Source organism: Erithacus rubecula, assembly GCF_903797595.1.
Source record: "Erithacus rubecula genome assembly, chromosome: 17".
Lineage (NCBI taxonomy): Eukaryota > Metazoa > Chordata > Aves > Passeriformes > Muscicapidae > Erithacus > Erithacus rubecula.
This window is the reverse complement of record NC_136669.1, coordinates 7854559-7874947: the sequence shown is the minus strand read 5'-3', so window position 1 is coordinate 7874947 and position 20389 is coordinate 7854559. Positions and strand designations below refer to the sequence as shown.

General features: G+C 50.5%; 1 protein-coding gene across 1 annotated transcript in view; it reads left to right on the top strand.

Moving 5' to 3' along the window:
- PKD1 (polycystin 1, transient receptor potential channel interacting) overlaps window positions 1-20389 on the top strand; it is a 74250-nt gene that overhangs the window by 15564 nt on the left and 38297 nt on the right. Inside the window, 5 exon segments of the mRNA XM_079321186.1 lie at window positions 14210-14281; window positions 14758-14829; window positions 16164-16333; window positions 18280-18948; window positions 19180-19363. Coding sequence (XP_079177312.1) covers window positions 14210-14281; window positions 14758-14829; window positions 16164-16333; window positions 18280-18948; window positions 19180-19363 — 1167 coding nt within the window.

Sequence of the window (20389 nt, the reverse complement as noted above, 5' to 3'; positions counted from 1 at the left end):
GCTTGTGTGGGGAGTAGGCAACAATTTAATGTATTTTATATATTTAGTATTGAATGTATTTACGTATATTTACGAATATGTACATATTGACCTAAAATGTCTCTTGGCTGTGCATATGCAAAGAAAAAGAGGAAAACCAGCACAAACAAGGCCCATGAAGCCACCTCAGCCTTACTCTGAGTTCTCCAAAGGAATTGAGTGTTGCAGCTTTGTTCTAATCCCATACACGGGGGAATGATCAGCTCTGTCTGGCTGAACCCCAGCCTGGGATGTCCCACCAGCCCCTGGCAGATGGAGAAATCAAACAGGGGGCTTTGGGATGTGCCCTGTCCTTGTCAGTGTGATGAAGAAATCAGGGGGAAAAGTGTCACAAAAGCTGCAGGGAATAGCTGCTTGCCAGAGAGATGGAATAATTAAAGAAAAGGGGTGGCTGTAGTAGAAGGAAAAGTGCTGATTGTGAATCATCCATTGTCTGTGCCTTTCCTGCTGTAAAAGGTTGAATGGTCCAGGCTGTGTATTTGTGCTGGCAGTGAGAGATCTCTGCAATAACAGCCATACCCTGTTTAGCTTTGCTACTATTTGGAGGATCTGTGCCAGGACTTATTGGAATCCCCCAGGCAGGCATTTAGAAGATTTTTTAAAATTGGTGGGGCTGTGGGATCAGAAACCCTCGCTTGGTCTCCAGAGAAATTGGCTTTGTTTAAAAACAAAATCCACAGTAGGATGCTGAAGTGTGTGAGATGTTTTGTACGGCAGCATTTAATGGGATCAGGAAAGGGATACTTCCCTGTAGTATTTGCAGGTATTAAATCATTAAGAAGATTAGCAGAGTTGCAAGACCTTTTCTTTTTTTTTTTTTTTCCTCTCTAGACAGTTTATTCCACATAATGATGTCCTTATAAAAGGATTAGAGGCATTGGTCCTGTGTGAGAAGGGAGCAGGCACTGCAGTGATCCTTGCTCTGATTCCGCAGAGAAAAATCATGGAATCATGGACCCTTCCTGGCTGCAGTGTCAGGCTCGTGTCATTCCAGCTGTGTCACTGCTGAGGAGTCACTTGAATCCTTGGTGTTTTAAGGGGCTTTTGGATCTCTTAATGTACAACATGTGGGAGTGGGTGGGTCCCTGAATGGGTCCGAATGGTCAGGGTGGGTCCAGAGGAGAACACCGAGCAGCTCCTGTGCACAGTGGTCCAGAAGGAGCCAGAAATGTGCAACACCTGCACAAGATCTGACTTGAGAGCACTCTGAGGAGTAGATTTAAATGGGATATTGGGAAGAAATTCCTCCCTGTGAAGGTGGGAAGGCCCTGGAATTGTCCAAGGCCATGCTGGACTGGGACAGTGGAAGGTGTCCCTGCCTGTGGGTTCCAGGATTCTTTGTTCTTGTGCAAGGATCAAATGGTTTTCTGTCTCCTGTTTAGAAGGTCTCCTAGAGGGGCAGCTGAGGCCCAAGCAAGCTGCTCTTTTTCCTGTGTACCTACTCTGGGGCCTCTGAACATCAGTGTTTTTGAAGCAGAAATATTCTGACTGCATCACAGAAGACTTTCTAATGCTTAAAGGAAGCAGCCCAACCACACACATTATTAATGCCAGAAACATGCAAATGGCTTTTGTAAGGGAACCAGCAGCTCTATATTGGGTTCTAATTCGGTTTTGTTTTCAGAAGGAAGATATTTAAGGTTCTATACTGAACATGCTGCAAAAACACTGAGTGCAGAGCCCTCCAACCCAAACAACCACATTTGAAAAAAGCTGGGGGAGATGGAATTGGTGTCAGCAGCAGGATGGGGGATTTGGGAAAGGCTGTCCTTTGGCCCCTTCAGGCCAGGTCCCTGTGCTCTGTCTGTCCCTGGCTCTGGGGTCTGCTCTGCTCTCAGATTTACAGCACTGAACATCAACCACAGCTGCTGTTTAAGGAATTCCTTGAGTGTTTTTGTTCCAGTAGAGATTTGTGGGCCTGACTTTGAGTTATGGAGCCTTTGTGCTAGAGAGATGTTTACAGCTAAAGGGTGACTTGGAAGCCCTTTCTCCCATGGAATCCTGGAAACTCTGTTATCTCAAGCTTCAGGAAGGGCTTCTGCACAGAGACCACCCAGGACTCAGGGCCACCTGTCACCAGAGCACCTCTGCTCCCCCGTGTTCCTGCAGGGACACTGAAATTTGGCACTCAGGGCTTGGGGTGAGCCTTCAGCACCTGCAAGGGCTGGATCCCCCAGCAAAGCTGTGGAGCAGCAAGATGGAGATGTCCTCATCAGCAAAGTTTCTGGCTACATGTGTGTTATCTTCAGCCTGGTGGACAGCAGAGTTTTGCCCTTGTTTCTGCTGGGGGAGCATCTCCTGTGGGCCCACAGGATTCTCCCTGGTACTGCTGGGCTCGTTTCACTCCTTCTCCTGCTGCTGGTTGAGGCTGTCGAGTGTTTCCTTCCTTCACCTCTGGATCTGTGTCTGCCTCTGCTGCTCCTGCTCTCCTTCAGAGACTTTTAAAAATTGTATTTTTAACATCAGTTGCATTATTATAGTATTTGGATCCTGCCAGTTAGTGATCACTGCACGAGGAGAACACAATGTCCTTGTTCTGTCACCTGCCCACACCAGCAAACCAGTTAAACCAGCAGACCAGTTTAACCAGCACACCTATAGCTTCTCCTCTTCTTCAGACCACAGTGGGAAGCAGCTCCTTTTGCTGCTGTGACAGATGCTGCTTTTCAGAGGTGATGAAGGAATGCCCCCTTGTCCTTGTCTCTCCTGGGATTTCCTTTTAAAAATTGGACACCTGGAAGAAATGTGGTCCCCAAGCCTGAAAGAGACTCAGAGAAGGGAATGTCAGTCCCCATGGCAGCAGTGGGAGCCTGGCTCTGTCCTTGCCCTGGGGGAGGGCAGGGGAGCTGGACAGTGGGAAGTGACCAGAGCAGAGCTGGACAGTGGGAAGTGGCTGGAGCAGAGCTGGACAGTGGGAAGTGGCCAGAGTGGAGCCACACTCGGGCAGGAGCTGGCCCAGCGTTACATAACGCACCAGAGACACGTTCAAGTGATTAATTTGAGGCTCTGGCAGCCGCTTCCCTGTAATAATATTTTAAACATTACTTTTCCACTGGCCCTTGCCAGCGATCGTTATTCTGCGCTGTGGAGGCTGTAAAATTTCACTTCATGGATGGGTTTCACTCCCGTTACAGAATGTGTCTGGAATGTGCAGATGTTTCCTTCGGGGAATAGGGAGCCAATGGGCTCTAACACATCAGCCCTGCGGGGAGGACTCAACGTGCTAAGCAGCCCTATTCACAAAATCCCAAACAAACACACACACAGAGCCCACGGGGCTGCACCCACGCGGGCAGGTGGCTCCCAGCCCTGGGCATGGAAACCCAGGCTGTGCTGGAGCTCAGGAAGGTTCTGGGCTGGGGTGGTCACAGAGGGGTCCCTCTACACAGTCCCACATATTCATGTTTGCTGGAAGAGTTGTGCAAACTTTGGCTGACTGGGTGCAGATAAGGTGGCTTGGAATGATGTGATCTCTGAGGTGCCTTCCAGCTCAAACCATTCCGGGTCTGTTGGTTTTGAGCTGGAAGAGTGCAGGGTTAGATGGGATACTGGGAAGGAATTCTTGTTTCAGAGGGTGGTGGGGCCCTGGCACAGATTCCCAGAGAAGCTGGGCTGCCCCATCCCTGGAAGTGTCCAAAGCCAGGTTGGAGCAGCCTGGGACAGTGGAAGGTGTTGGGATTGGAACTGGATGAGCTTTAAGGTCCCTTCCAACCCAAACCATCCTGGGATTCCATCATTAACCTCCCACAGGTATCCAAGGGTTGTACATCTCAAGGACAAAGCAGCTGCTGTGGATGTGCCAGAATTAGAGAAAATGGAAAGATGGAAAGATAATTGCACAAAAAAATAGTTTGCATAGAGAGCAGAGAAGACTGAAAATTGTTTTTTATGGAACAGCTTCAAATGAAGGAGCTTCAAATTAAGGCTGTAATCATCCCTGAGGGATATGTGGTGGAGCTGGTCCTCTTTTAATAGGATGATACAGCAGGGCATTAATTTTTTTATTTCTCTAATTTTCTCTTTCCTTATCAACTTCACTGCAAGGAAGGGAAGAGCAAAGCACTGGGGCATCAGATCCTTAAAGAAGAGCCCTGAAAGAATCAGTCATGGACACAGGGAAAGCTGCAGAGGAACTTTGGAGGACAAGGACATGGGAGAATGGCTTCACACCAGCACTGGGAGGGTTAGATGGGATACTGGGGAGAAATTCTTCCTGTGAGGGTGGTGGAACACTTGCAGGGCACATGTTACTCAGAGAAGCTGTGGATGCTCAAACCTCTGCCTCTGGCATTGTGAGAGCCTGAGTGAGAAATGGAAGCTCTTATGGAAAATAGATATACAAGATAGGAAAGAGAAATGTTATTTGTGATGAGCATGGGCTCAGCTCAGGCTCATTGAATCTTGATAAGCAAAATAATCTTAAGGAAAAGTCTGTGTCCAGAAAGGTTTAGAAGAGTAAAGAGTTTTCCAAGTGTATTGGGAATTAAAGGAGTTAGATGGTACTGGTCTATTAATAGATGAAAATGGTCAAATTATCAATGAAAATACAGAAAAGGCAGGAGTGCTCAGTAAATATTTCTGTTTTCTATTTGGAAAAAAGCCAGGTGATGTATTTGTATCATATGAGGATGATGAAACACTTTCCACTCCAACAGTAACCGAGGAGGATGTTAAACAGCTGCTATTAATGTTAGACCTTCTTAAACCAGCAAGTTCAGATATTTTGCATCCAAAAATTTTAAAAGATCTGGCTGAAGAGTCCTCTGGGCTATTAAAGTTTGCTTTTAATGGATTTTGGGGCCTTAGGGATATTCCCAGGGACTGGATCAAAACAATCATGGTGCCAGTGTTAACAGAAGGTAAATGGGGTGGTACAAACATTCATTAGCCCAATGTCCTGATTTTCTGTCCCAGGGAGAAACAGTGCTGTGCCTTGCATGGCATTAGCTAAAAATTAAAGGGGATGGTGTAATTAGTGGCAGTCAACATGGAAAATCCACTTATGGAAAATAGATCTCCCAAACCTCTGCCTTTAAAGTAACTTTGCAGATGGAGGAGCAGAAGATGCTGACGTAGGTGTAATACACATCTGATTTCTGCAAGAAGTCAGAATTTGAATTCTGAGTCAAAGTTTTGAGTTTGACCCAATGTCACATGTATTTGTCAGGAACTGGAATGAAAAAATCAACACTTCAGATATTAAAGGGATTGAACATTGGCTTCAGAATGTTTCATGGAATGATAGACTTGAAAACACCTTAAAGCCCATCCAGTTCCAACCCCCTGCCATGGGAAGGGGCATTTTCCTCTAGATCAGTGCTCCAATCCCCATCCTGCCTTCAAGGTCCCTTGCAACCCAAACCTTTCCATGATTCTCAGTGTTCATGTGAGATGGGAACATCCTCTGGAAGGCTGGGAGCTGCCTGCTTGGGCTTGATGCAGGAATTGTTGGAATCCCATGATGTGCAGAGTTTGAGTTGCTGGGATGAACCATGGAAAGCAGCCCTCACATTAGGACTGTAGGGAAAATACAAGTGGATTGTGCTGCAGCCATGGTTTGGGGTCCTGAACCTGCTGCACTTTGCTTTTTACTCCCAACTCTCCTGCTCTGGAGATTTTCTGTTGCAGGCAGTGCCTGTGAACTCAGGGCAGTGCTCAGCATCACAGCAGCACCATTTACTTGGGGCTATTTTTAAACATATCAAGTAATCTGATGGCCCCAAATCCATGAGTTTTCCCTCTGGGAGGAAGAAAGTAAGTCAAGAAGCTCATCAGCTCTGCAGCACATTTTGTGATGCAAAATCCTGCTCAAAGTTTGTCTCCATCCTTAGCAATGCTTTGCCAGGCTTGGACCTGAGTGGGTCTCCTTTCTTTGTGCCCTTTTCCCCAGGAGTGTTTTCAGGGAACATCTCATGCTGGAGATAAAGGATGTTGGTGAGAGTCTGAAACAGGGAGCCTCTTAATTGAAGTGTTGTTGGTAAAACATATTGGAGATGAAAATCAAGTGACAGGCAGGGCTAAAATAGGCACAAAACTGTTTTTCTTCAGCAACCACCCAGGAATCTGGAAAGTTGGAGGTGTTGGAGGGGGCTGTTAGCTGAAGGGTGAACAGATTGGGGCTGTCAGCTGTGAAGGGGAAAGGTTTGAGGAGCATTATCTGCCCTGGTCTGGGGACAGAGGGAATGGGAGGCTGTGTCTGTGTCAGCACCAAGGTGGGTCCTGGCAGGTCTCTGTGGAGCCAGGCTGGTGCCATCCCCATCCATGTGCTCCATGAGCCTGCAGGAGGTGCAGGCTGGGGAATTTAGGAACAGGACCTGGAGCTCAGACTTTTCAAAGGACGAAGGAAGAAATGGCCAAAACCCCATTTTGCTTTGGTCTGCTCAGCTTTGTACTGCTTCAGCAGTGGGAGGTGCAGAGCAGGAGAGGGTCAGGGATGTGGTGACATTGTCCTTCAGCCACCCCAGAGGCTTTCCTGTGCCCTCTGTGTCTGTTTTACCTGCCATGAGAGGCTTGGCTTGGTTGCTGCTGTTTCTCCTAAATCCTCAATCCTTTATGAACTGAGGGCTTGGAACAACCTGGGTTAGTGGAAGGTGCCACTGCCTGTGGCAGGAGGTGGAAGTGGTTATCCATAACCATTCCAGGATTCCCTGATCCCCTCTGGGGGCTGTGTTTTGCTGCTTGTGGCTTTGTTTTCCGTTGGTTTGTGCTGCCAGTGCCACACACTGACTGTTCCTGTGTGAGAAATGGGAGCATTATTTCCCATCTGTTTGAAGAAATTACTTTTGATCTGATACTGCCTTATCAGTCTCACATTCTCTCAGCTGGGTTGTGCTCTGAATTGAGCTGGGAAGTGGCCTGAAGGTTTTTACAGATCTCCCTGTGCTTTGGAGGAGTCCCTGGTTTTCGTGTCTCATTCTGTGTCAGTGATGCCCAAATTATTCCTCTGTTCCTTTTGGGATACAAACACAGACACCCCAGAAAGTTTCCAAGGGACAGCCCATTCAGACTTGGTGTTTGCAGACAGGACATTCTTTGGAGAAGAATTCCTGGAGTTCTCTGTGTCCCTTGGCTCCAGCTCCCCTGTCTGCTCAGTGACACATCCCTGTGATCAGTCCAGCATCATCCCGAGCCTCCTGCATCCTCTGAACCCTGCCTGTGGCTCATTTCTTGTGTACTACAGAATTTACACTGCTGAGACTAAATAGCATTGGGGTTTTATTGTTTCTCACATCCCTGGAGGACAGCTGTCCAAGGAAAAGCCTCACTCATAAAATGAATACTAATTGAGTAATAAAAAACCAGCACACAAAGATTATCTATCCCATTCCCTGTCCCAGTGGTGAGTTAATATCAATAATACCTAAACATTTATTGAAAACTCTTCACTTGGTGTCAGGAAGATTAAGCACTGAGTAGCTCAGCTGTGTAATCCTTAAATTACAGCTTCCAGAGGGCCCCCTTTTTATGGTAAAATCAAATGTTCCTGGGCTCCCAACATGCTGACTTGGAAACATGCTGGGTTTTCAGGAGACCAGAGCTGGCACTGGAATTGCTGTGTGTTGGCACACAGTGGCACAGGATGTGGGCACAGATGTGTTTTGGGGGAAGAAATGGGGATCTGCATGGAAAGGGATCTGCATGGAAAGGGATCTGTGTGGAAAGGGATCTGTGTGGAAAGGGATCTGTGTGGAAAGGGATCTGTGTGGAAAGGGATCTCTGTGGAAAGGGATCTGTATGGAAAGGGATCTGCGTGGAAAGCTCTTGGCTTTGGGCTGCAGGGGTCTTAACAGAATCTGCTTGAGCTCTGCCACGTATGCTAGGAAGATCCTTGGATTTATCACATCTTTGGTTGCTTTGCAGACTTTCCATGAAACAAATGAGTGTTTGCAGGGCTGACATTTCCCTGGCTGGAGCTGCAGACAGCTCGTTTACGTGCGGCGCTAATTATGGACATCAGCTTGATTTCAGTGTTTGGGTTGCTGCTTTCCCAAGCTGGAGGTCTCTGCTGTTCCCATCCTTTGCTGTGGTGTCCCAGGGCTGGGTGATGCCTGAGGTTTCTTCCTTGTTGTGTGCCACATGAAGTCACTTGGCAGCAAGGATGGACCACGGTCCCTGCTGGCTCCTGGTCACTCGGGTGGCTCAGAAGCTGGGAGGGGCCTCTCAGAAGGGTGGCCATCCCTGTATCCACCTCCCTGTCCCCCTGGAGCACCTTCCTGGCCTCCCCAGGCACCCCTGGTGACACCCCAGTGCCCCCTCCCCTTTGGCTCTGTTGTCTGGGTGTTGGGAGTGCAGAGATGAAATCAGCTCAGTGTAAGAATAGCTTGTAAGAGGAGCTGAGCTGTGGGTCCTGGATTTTGGGAGCCCCCTCACAGCCTCCAGGCTGGGGAGGAGAGGGATGGAGCACATGATGCCATGGCTCCAGGACAGCCCTGCCAGAGCATGACGTCGCTGCATGAGGTAACACATCCCCTTTGTGCAGTGCCTCCATCCCTGCTCCGGCTCCACAGCCTTATTTGGGAAAGTCTGCGGGAAGCTGCTGGCTGCAGGGATGTGAGGAGCTGCTCCTGGAGCCACAGCTGCTCTGCAGACAGCTCCCACCTGCAGGGAGGCCTTAGCCTGAACTTGTTTGGGGTGCTCTGGCCGTGGTTGGGATGCCCTGGCTAGGAAATGGTACCCTGGCTGTTGTGAGGATGCCCTGGGTGAGGTTGGGACATCTTGACTTTAGTTGAAATGTCCTGGTTATTGTGAGGATGATCTGGCTGTGTTTAGGATTCCATGATTGTGGTTGGGATGCCCTGGTTGTGGTTGGAATGCTCTGGGCATGGTTGTGACACCTTAGTCATGCTTGGGATGCCCTGGCCATGAAAGGGATGCCCTGACTACTGTGAGAATGCCCTGGCCATGGTTGGGACACCCTGGCTGTGGCAGGAGTGCCATAGCTGTGATTGCAGTGCTTTGATCGTGGCCTGGGCATGGGTGGGACACCCTGGCTGTGATGGGCATCCCGTGGCTGTGGCAGAGGTGCCCTGCCTGTGCATCCTGCAGGTGTTTGCAGTCTCACCTCCTCTGTTTGCTCCAGGGGGCACATTGTCACCTGAGGTGCCCTGAGCTCTCAGCTCAGTCTTTTCCCTGCTACTCAGGCTCTCTTCTCAGAGCTGTGAAGAGCCTGTGGCCCCAGCCTTGGATTTACTCCTGCAGATCCAAGGGTTTTGTTGTGCTGGTGCTCAGGGAGAGGCTTGAGCAGGAGGAGGCAAGGCTGTGAGGTGAGGAAGGAGTGTTGCCTCATCCCCCTGCTCAGGGAGCCCACAGTGATGGAGTGACTTGCTTATGGTCCTGCAGGAGCTGGGAGAGACACCTGGGTCTGCTCCTGGCACTGCTGCCCTGCCAGGGCTATTGGGAGTGCTCTGCTCTCTTCAGGAGAGCACAGAGTGTACAGAACATTGCAGAGATGCTCATCTCCCCTTGCATTTCATATCAACAATTAGGATTTTGCTGTAGGAAGAAAAACATTCCATTTTTAGATGAATTTTTGTAAAAAAAGTCTTATGGGGCAAATTCCTTGGAGAGAGCCAAGGACTTGGGCCAGCATTTGAAACACATAAATCCAAAATGAATAAATAAATTGTCATTGTGCTGTGACAGCCTCGGGGAGATGAGGGTGCTCAGAGCTGCCTGCCACCAGTGAAAGGCCCCTCTTGGTCCTGGGGAAAATCCATGGTTTTTTAGATTTCCAGAACCATTTGTGGAAATAATCTCTGTCCTCACCTCTGCACACAAGTGCTGCTGCTTCTGCTGTGCTTCCTTGGAAAGGTGCAAGCCAAAAGACGAAGGAAAAAAGAAATCTGATCAGCAAAACTCTGTAATTTTTCCTGGCTCAGGCAGGCAAAAGCACACAGAGTTTTTCCTGCTCTTTTCTGAATGTCTGTTCTGTGTGTCAGGCAGGATCAGCTCCTTGCTGCCTTTTGTTCCTGGAGACAGGGAAGTGTTTGCCATGGCAACGTGGGAGGCAGCCTTTGGGCTGTGCAGGGCTTCTCTGGGGCACTTTGTGCATCTGGCAGGTGATGGAAGGCTCTGGAAGCTCTGGGTTTTGCTGTGTCTCACCAGCCACCTCACATGTCCCTGTGTCCCTTGTTCTTATGGCACAGGGTGTGGGGTGGTGCAGCCTGGCTTTTTGCAGAGTCCTGGAATGGTTTGTGTTCAAAGGGACCTTAAAGCCCATCCAGGATTACTCCTTCCCATGTTTAAGGACAACTCCCACTGTCCCAGGCTGCTCCAAACCCCATCCAGCCTGGCTTGGGACACTTCCAGGGATCCATGGGCAGCCACAACCTGTGTGATGGGGTAAGAAATGAGAGCACTGCTGGGAGCACTACTGGGCTTTACTGGGAGCTGTCTTTCCCTGGCCCCTCTGGAGCTTTGCTGCCCCACAGAAACCTCAGTCCTGGTCGTGGTTTACAGCCCTGGAGCTTCTTTCCTGAGCCGTGCTCTGCCCCAGCCATGCAGGCTCCTCTCACTCAGACACTTCTCCATCTCTGGATGCTTTTCCCATTACTGTTCTGGCAGGGCTCCCTGCACCAAAAGGGCTGGGGAAGTTCTGCCCTCCCTCTCCCTCCCTCCCTCCCTTTTTGTGAAATGGAGGCAGAGAGGGCCCACAAATGACATAATGAGAGCATGACATCAGGCTTGGCAGCAGGGCCGCCCATACTCTGCTGAACATTATATGTTCTGTGGAATGAGGGAGCAAAGAGAGTGCCCAAAACCAGCCTGGCCACAGCAATGTGCAGGAATAACCCCTAGGCTGACACTGAGGGGGTTTCTGAGCATCAGCAAGGGATGGAGTGGGTGGCACTGAGCCCTCCTGCCCCCTCCTGCTCCCTCCCTCTTCCACCAGCCAAGAAAGGAGCCAGTTCTTGATGCCTTTTCCCCCAGGATTCCCCAAGTCCATGGGCAGCAGGTCGGGCTGGTGGTGTCTGTGGTGGATCCATCCTCACCCTCTCTGTGAGGTGGGTATGGGGATCCACAGCTCCAGACAGGCTCAGGGATGCACCCAGCATCACACAGGGCTGGAGCAGGGCTGGGATGGAGCTGAAGGCTCCCAAGGCTCAGGTTGACGCCCTCATTACTAAATATTCCCTTATTTCCCAAAGCTTCACCTTCCTCACTAAACCACCTCCCTTTTCCAGAAGTATTTGAATCTCTGCCTTTGCTGGGAAGTGGAACGTGGCAGTGTGGGGAGCTCTCAGTAACACAATTCCTATCCTGTACCATAGCTGTTGGAGAGTTTTGGTGCCCCAATGTCCCACAGAATGACATTGCTTGGCTCCATTTTACAGTTTTTTACATTTACAGCTCCATTTGTGGAAACTGAGACAGGACTGAGTAGTTGGGACTCATGGCTGCCCTTTTCCAGGAGGCACAGCATGTTCCTAAAGTCCCCTGAGCCACAGGAAATGACATTTTTCTTTCTCCTTGTGAGGAGGGCGTCAGGCTGTGTGTGCAGAGGATGTCAATGGAGACCCTTGTTTGCTGCTGGCTTCAGCTCTGCCTTGAACCTGCTCTGAATTTCCTCCAGCCTGGCAATGGGCTGGGAAAATACAGTCGTGGCAGTTCGTGGTACCGCCAGGCTGAGCTCTGTCCCACAGCCTTTGCCTTACTATTGCTCAGTATTTCCTGGTTTGTTTTTTTTATCTACAGCCCAGCTTGGTTCACAGCCACCTCTCCCATGCCAGGAAGGCATGAAATGATTTCCATGAGCTCCCTGGCTCCCAGGTGGAGGTGGCAGGCACTGGATCCGTCACCATTCCTCACTTCTCCCAGCTGTGCTGTCAGCAGGAGCTCTGCTTCCCTTGCAGACCTCCAGGAGGTCAGGGAGGGTGAAAACAGAGGTTTTCTAGCAGTTCCTCCTGGGATCAGGAAGGCAAGGAAGTAGCAAGGGGATTGCCCTGGTTTGTAGGTACCAGTGGGTGCCTGGCCTGGGTGGAGCTCAGCAGTGCCTGTGGGTGTGGGAGACAGGTGAGAGCCAAGAGCTTGGGAACCTTGGGCAGTAGCTGAGTTGTGGTGAAATGACAAAGTGCCAGGGCTTGGGTTAATTGCAGCCTCCAGGGATTCAGCCCCAGCTCTCCCCTGGGAATGCCAGTGGGGGAACATCTCTGCATGCTGGGCTGTGGGTCAGGGTGCTCAGGTGGGTGAGCTCAGCTGGTCCCACCTGGTATCTGCTGGGCCCTGGAGTGTGCAGGATGCCAGCCCAGGTTCTTTATCAGCAGATAAAGGAGAGCAGGGCACAGGAGCACTCTCCAGCCATGAGACACTACAGTGCTGGCACCCCAAAGACAGGATCTGAGTGTCCTGACACCTCCCCAAGCTCCCCTTGCCCCACGCTCCCCCTGCAGCCAAGGAGCACCTTGGAAGAGGCTCTTGGAAATGGCAGAGCCCTGTTTTTGTAGCAGCTGAATGGTTTGTTTTGGAGGTTTTGCTTGTCTGGGCGAGGAGCAGGAAGGCATCTGAGCTGAAACTCCCATTTCCTTTCCTTGGACTTGAGGTGCTGCCTAAAAACTAAATGGGCAACTTCCAGGTATTTCAGAGGAGAAGGGAAATATTTGTACTGGTCTCCCTGTAAGGTGGCTGGTTGGAGGTCTGGTGCCTCTGGTGCTTCCCCAAATGGGTGCAGGAGGGACAGAGGGGATCAGTGTACACAAAATGCCCAAGGAGAGGTGGAGCTGAGCAAGGCTCTGTCCTGGCTGGGATTCCAGTCCAGCTGTCCTTGTGCTTGTCTTCCAAGAGGGAGCTGGCAGCAGGTTTGGGGGTGACTTTGCTGTCCCCTGTGCAGAGTGTGCTCAGCAGGGATGCTCTGTGCTCCTCAGTGCTGTCCCAGCTGCTCCGAGACAGAGATCACTGAGTGATTGAATGCTTTTGTTAACGTCCTCTATCTAATTTAAACTTTTATTTTGCACATTTCTTTTATTTCTGTATTGGTGTTGCTGGTGAACTTTTGTGAATCCACTCTGAGCTTGGCAAAGAACTCCCAGACAGCAAAATCAGGGAAAATAAACCTTCTAAAGAGACATCCATCCCTGTTACTTATCCCCAGTTTCCTGGAATCGCACGTAATTTTCCTGCCAGTTTGGCAGAATTATTTTCATTTGGATAAATGAAGTTTAAATGTCAGATCAAACTTGATTAAGGGATAGAAATAACAGGTGAGGCAGCCAGGAGAAATGAGAGGAGGTGTTTGTAGGAAAAAAGGTGAGAAAGGAGATGGCAGGAGAAGGTCTCTGGTGGCAAAGTGTGTCCAGCCCTGTCCTCTCCTGGGGACTCAGCCAGAAATCCATGAAGGATGAGAACCATCACATGGCCTTGGGGTGTTTTGATGCTGCTGAAAGAAGGTTTAGGCCAAGGAGATTTTTCTGAAAACGAATAGTGAAGTTTATTGGGAGCAAGTGGAGGCTGATGAACGAAACTTTCACTTCTTCTCTGACTGAAATTTAAATTTTGGGAGGAAGGTGGTGGGTGAGGAGAGAGCTGGGCTGGACAGGGAGGGTTTAGTTTGGATGAACTGAAAGCTGTTGATGTTACTGGGAGCAACTGGAGATTTTTTTAAAGCAGTGTTTCTTTTAGAATGATAATCTGTCCTGATTTCAAATGGAAAATATTCTTTGTTGTTTCTTCTTCCATTTTAAGCTTTTCCAAAGAGACAAAAAGATGTTTAAAACGTGGAGTTGACGCATCAATTGTGTAATTACTGATTGGGTTTTGGCACGAGGAGCACACTTGGAAGTTCATCATAAATTATTCTCTGAGTTAATTACTACTTGGGTTTAAAGTACTTCTTAATGACTTCTTTGAACATAGATTAGACTTGAATGTCTTTTAAGAGGATGTATCACATTCAGTGCCACGTGTGGCATGGTGTAATTGTTCCAGGTGTGCTGCAGAGTGGGGGCACATCCTGACACTCCTGGTCTATTTTACAGGTTATATGTGCAGCAAATGCTTTATGGTTTTGGGAAAGGTGTTTTCTTTGGCTGGGAGATATGCTCTGCCTCTAGCACACCACGTTTCCAGTTGGAATTCTGGCTGGAGTTTGGAGAGAGGCTCTTCTGAGGTCTGGTAATGGAGGTGTGACAAAATGAGGTTGAACAATGGGTGACTTTTTTTTTTTTTTTTTCCCTAGGGATCTTTCCAATAACAGCATCAGTGGTTTAGATGTTGAGCTATTCAGAAACCTGACTTCACTGGCAAAGCTGTAAGTACTTGCTGTGCCCCCCAGTCCTCCAGTGCCCCCCAGCACAGCTGAGCTGGGCCCTGGCTGGTGCTGCACTGGTTTGCTTTGTTCTTAATCCACCTCATGATCCTGTCCATGGGCTCCTTCCCTGAGGCCTTCAGCTGCTCAGTCTGGTCATTTGGGAGTTATTGGCATTTGGAATTGGGCAAGGTTTGACCATCTGTCCTGCTGGATGGAGAGGAGCTCAAGGCCAGAAAAGGAGAATTATCACAAGATGTCTGTTGGCACTGGAAGTGACCTTAAAGCCCTTAAAGTGCACCTTCCACTGTCCCAGAATGCTTCAAACTCCATCCAGCCTGGCCTTGGACATGTCCAGGGATCCATGGGCAGCCACAGCTTCTCCTGTCACCCTGTGCCAGGGCTCCCCACCCTCCTGGGAAAAGCTGCAGTGAGGAGGAAATTGCTTCTAACATGATAAACTTTTCTTTCTTTTACAGAGATATAAGCCACAACCAGATTTCTACATTAGAAGATGGAATATTTGATAATTTATTTAATTTAAGTGAAATGTAAGTTCATGTTCTTTGTTTCCCAGTTCTTTACTTACACCTTTCCTTGAAACATCCTGTCCTTTCCTGGTGGGGTGGGAGTCAGTGCTGGCTTGGAGAGTTGCTGAGCAGGTGCCCACCCAAGCAGCTGCTTTTAGGGGTGTCTCCATTTCCTTCCTCAAGCTGTGTCCTGCTCCTGGGTCCTGTTGTCCTTTAGTTTTGATTTTTTCCTGGTCTTTGCCTCTGTCTCTTGGGTATCTCCAGCCTCTGCCACTGCTTTTTTGTCTTCCTGGCTTCTCTCCCACACCAGCTCTGCTGAGGTTCTTGTCTCTGACCATGCTCTGGGTCACACTGTCCTGTTTGCATGGTCACAGCCTGGGACTGGAGCATCCAGTGATTCCTGCAGCATGGTAGGTCCTGACTGAGGTGTCCAAGCCATTTGTAGATGTTGTCCTTAAGTGATTCAAGTTTTTAGGTTTTGTGTTTTAATTGAAGTATTTTGATGTTATTTGAAGGGAGGTGAGGGGAAGCCACACATTTTTAGGAGGGATCCCTGAAGTCACAGCACAAATAGCATTCTGCCTCTGGCTGAGCCAAAGGATTAACCCTGTGCAAGCCCCCTTGGCAAGTGAGAGAAAAGCTCAGCCCCACATTGTACCTGATGGCAGGACACAAGGAGCAGTCTCAGCTTTGCAGTTTGCTCTGGAAAGACACAAAGGCCCAGGGTTGGGTCCCAGGGAGCCTGTCCCTGCTCAGCCTGGTGGCAAAGTGGTGCTTTCAGCCCCAGAGTCGGGGTTGAGCCCTGCAAACACCCAGCCCTGCTGGCATCAGCTCCACACACAGCTCCAGCTCTGCCCTGCTCACAGCTGAGTGCCAAAGGCTGTAATTTGGATTGAGCTTGGCTGCAATTAAAGTGTCCCTCTTTTCACTGAACTGCCACATGGAAAAATTACCATTGACTTTGCATTTCTTTTTTTGACAGATCAATTTTATTCTCTTGGCTATTTTTTAATGGGGCTGTAAATAGTCTCCTGAGCAGGAGGCTGCCCTCATACCCTGGAGCTCTTGCATGGCAGATTATTTTGGATATATGATTGTGTCTGTCATTTACTTCTAATTGCAACAATTATTTGTAGAGTTAAAAAAGTACTTGGAGTACTTGCCTAATTCTAGCCTCTAGAAAAATCACGTTAATTATTGCTTGATTCCCTATTCATTAACTCCTCTCCCAGTTCCTCCAAAGCCTTTTGGTGGAGTGGCACAGATGGGAACAGGGAGGGCTCAGCACACTGCTGTAATTAAGGCTTAGCACATGTCACATTAATCCCTAACTTGTTCTGATCTCCCTCTGACAGAAACTTAAGTTGGAATCCATTTGTTTGTGACTGCAAACTGTCCTGGTTGCCCCGTTGGGTGGAAGACAGAAAAGTGAGAGTCCTGGAGGCGTCAGACACGAGGTGTGCCCACCCCCCTGAGGTGGCCAACCTGTCCCTCTTTGATGTCCTGTTCCTCAATGCCACCTGTGGTAAGGAGAGGCTGTGGGGTGGGGGTGGCTGAATGGCAGTGATGGGCTCAGGGGCAGCTGGGTGACCCTGAGTGAGCAGTTCTACTCTAATTAAATGTTGGTCACACACTCTGTACCCTGGTGCCTTAAGGACCAAGGCAGTCACACCAGGGCTGAGATTAACTCTGTGCACAGACCAGACACCACAGGACTCTGATTCTGTGACCTGCAGCTCAGGCTTTCATTCTCCCAGGGCTTGAACAGGCTGACCTCAAGCACTGAAAGCTCGTGGGAACCTGAGGACAGGCTGAGCAGGGTGTTTGCAGGGGGCAGGGAGTACTGAATGAGCACTGCCCTGATCTACAGCCACCTGCTCCAGGGGCATTTTACTGACTGCTTGGCCAGGAGAAATGTCAGGCAGGGAGTCACTGGAAAAGAGTGAAAAAAAAAAGAAAACTAATCCTGCCTGGATGCTGGGTTATTCTGGAATAGGAGAGAGGGAGGGAGAGCAAGGGCTCCCTATGGCAAACAGCAGGCATCTCCTTTAATTTGGGAGCTGTGTGTGAGAGGAGGATGCAGGGATGAGAACCCAGAGCTGTGTGTGACAGGAGGATGCAGGGATAAGAACCCAGAGCTGGTGGGAGCCAGCTGAGCTGCCTGGTGAGGCACAGAACCCTAGAACCAAAATCTAGGTGGTTGTTCCTCTTCCCCCAGCAAAGCTACCCCAGCTTGCAGCATCTTGCAGGAATTATCAAAAGGAAAAACACTTGGCGCTGTTGCTGCTCTTGATAATTAGTTGTTCCCTCTTGAACTACTTTAAGCCAGTGTGGAAACAATAATGTGAGGCTGCCTTCTGGGTAATTCAGTGTGATGGGAGTAGGCTGGGACAGCCTGCCAGCTCCTGACAGTTCTCAGTGACCGGCAGGGGATGAAGAATGACCAGGCTGGTGGTGCAAAACAGAGCAGTTCCCGTGCCGTGCTCCTCTCAGGGGACTGTTCTTAGGAGAAGTGGCTCAGCATTTGCAGGAAGGCTGTGGAGGAAGCTGGACAGTTGGATGGGTTTGATCTGGGAAGATCACACGAGGCTGGAGCTGTTGAGATGTTTGGGGGAGATGTTGTAGCAACCAGCAGCAACAGCGGCGCAAGCGTGGCCGGGACACGTGGGCAGAGACTGAGGGAGAGGCCCTGCCTGGGTGTTTGTGGCAGGGAAATGTCCCACCCTGTGCAAGCACCCAAAGGAATGAGCTGTTCCTCTGAGCCTGGGGCTGTCGTGGCTCCGTGTCCATGCCTGTGTTGTTCCTGGCATCCTTCCCATGGGCATCCCTGCACTCCCCTCCTTTGGGTCTGGCATTGCCCTCCTCTCCAGCACCACGTTTTCCTGCAAGGAGGAAAACTCTTGTTGGCTCTCCCCATGCAGAAAGGTGCCTCAGGGAGTGGGCCTGGTGGAGGGTCCATCAGTGTCTCCCCTGTGTCCCCAGTGTCCCACTGCCCAAGGGTGGTTCTGGATTTGCTGCTGGAGGTGCAAGGCAGCACATGGTGAAACATTCCAGAATGATGAAGCATTCTGCACTGACCAAGCCATGGTACCACCAAAGGACTCCTTTCTGTCATGGTCTCACTTGGTAGCAAGTCCTGTGGGCTCCTCTGAGTGTCAGACTCGGCAGCTCCTTGTCCCATGGGACTGTCAGCCTCTCCAAAGCCCTGTTTTATTTACTGAGTGCTGCTGCTCCATAAATCTGTGTGACTGGCTTGTTATTTCTGTCATCACTAATTAGCATAAAGAGTTTGGAAACTGTTGCTGGGGGATTAAAGACTTCCCAGGCATTTCAAAAAGGAAATGCTCAGAGTAGAAGCTGAGCAAGAGAATTCCAATCCCAGGAGTGTGGGGTGGTTCTCTTGGAGGGTCTCACCAATCCATGGCATCCCAGAGTCTGTTTTGCAAGAGGATCTTCTGTTCTGTCCTGCAGGAGCTCAATACATCACGTGTCTGGCAGGCAACAACACTGAAGAAGCTGAGCTTGTCATCCTTTTCACATCTGTCTACCCTGGGAACCTCACTGAGGAGACCTGCAGTGCCCTGTGTTACTCCCAAGACCAGGAATATGGGGCTTTCAGCTCCCAGGGGCAGTGTTTGTGTGGAACTGCCCACCAATCAAACTCTTCCTCCGGCTGTTTGCCATTTTGCACTGAGCATTTGTCTGGGCAGGACTGTGCTGGCCCCTCACTCATCCCCTTGCCCTTCCAGGCACAGCTGCCTGTGTCTTTCACAGGACTCCAGCCCCAGTACAGCCTGGACCAGCCTGTGCTCTTCAATGTCAGTATTCCCATTGCTGTCAGCACTTTACTGTGGGATTTTGGGGACCACAGCGAGGTTCTCAACACCACTGGACACACGGCTGTGCACAGCTATGCCTTACCTGGGCACTACAATGTCACTGCCACCATCCTCGTGGGCTCCAGGCTGCTGTCTGAGCAGGCAGAGATCGAGGTGGTGGCTCCACCCCAGCAGCTGGAACTGCAATGTCCTTCCTTGGTCGTGGCAAACGAGAGCCTGGACATCCGGATCCGCAACAGAGGCGGCACGGGGCTGGTGGTGCTCTACGGGATCACTGCGGAGCCTGGAGAGCTGGGCAGGGGTGAGCAGGGCTCCTGGGGGTGCTGGGGGGGTGCCACTGCCTCCTGGGCATCCCTTTGCCTCCCACTGAGGGGTGGCTCCTCTGGGCACTCTGGCTGAGCAGTGCTCTGCTCTTTAACAGCAATGGGATTTGTTGGCTGCAGGGCTGGGACATTCCTAGAGTCTCTCTGCCCAGAGGGGCTTAGGGTGTGTGGCCCATAGAGAGGACATCACCCTTGTGTTCTTTCTGCAGCAGTTCACCCCATGTGTCCCCCTGAGGGTTTGGTTTTCCCTGGAAACAACCACTGCTACCAGCTGGTGGTGGAGAAGGCAGAGTGGCTGGAGGCACAGAGGCATTGCCAGGAACTTGGGAATGGGGACCTGGCTTTTGTCAGCAGCCCCGACATCCAGAGCTTCCTGGTAGCTCATGTTATCAGGTGAGTGAGGAGGGGAAGGGTTGGCACCACTTAGGGACAGGTTTTGGGTTCCTGAGGGCACATCTGCAGAGGGATCTGAGCATGAGGAGATGGTGGGGCTGAGGCTGCTGAACAAGGGAGAAAAGAGCAGAGCTCGAGTCGTTGCTGGGCTTGGCTTCTTTTCTTAAAGGCTGTGGAGGGAAGAGGAGGAATGGGACAAAACAGCTGGAAATCACAACTGGGAATTGAGAGGTTGGGGGGCTTCTTGTACCCTGTGTTTGTGCTGTGGATGCCTCTGAAATGTGAAAAGGGATCCTGTGCCCTTAGACACAGCTGCAGCCCAAAGCCCAGACCCTTTCCCCTCCTGTCTCTCATCCTGGGAAGCAGCAGTGCTCCTCTCCAGCAGCATCTGCTCCACCTCAGGACTGGGCTTTATAAACAGAGAGTGCTGCAAGTGTCAGCCTTTGATTAAATCCGCCCCTCTGAGTGCCCTTTCTCCAGCCAGTCATTCCGGGGAAGGGAGGACAAGCAGCAGAGCTCTCTGGACCTGACAGCCCCTGTCAGCACTCCCAGCTGCAGCTGTGGGACACGGGCTCCTCACAAACACATCCCAGAAAGCACAAGCCAGGAACAGCTGCGTGTGACGTGGGCTCTGAACTCCTGCTCCAGGGCTGACAGCCCCTTCTTCCCTAACTTGTATCCCTGCCCTGTTCCCTTCACACGGGGCTGCATCCTGGGATTGCAAACATGTGTTCCCTGCTCTGGGGAGGGGAGGCTGGCCCTGTGCACGGGCTGGGAGCTGCTCATGGGTGCTGGGATGTGGCAGGAATCGCGTGTGGAGCCGCCGGGTGCGGCGCACGGAAATCATGAGAGCTCGGAGGGAACGAGGCTGTTCCCCAGCTGCTGCCCCACAGCCTCTGCTCCCCAGCCCCTTCCAGTCTTTGTATTTATTTTACTAATCCATACAGATAAACATGAAGGAGGCAGCTCCAGGATGCGATTTCCCTGGTGATAAAAGGGCTGAGCTGCAGGATTTTGGAACGTGCA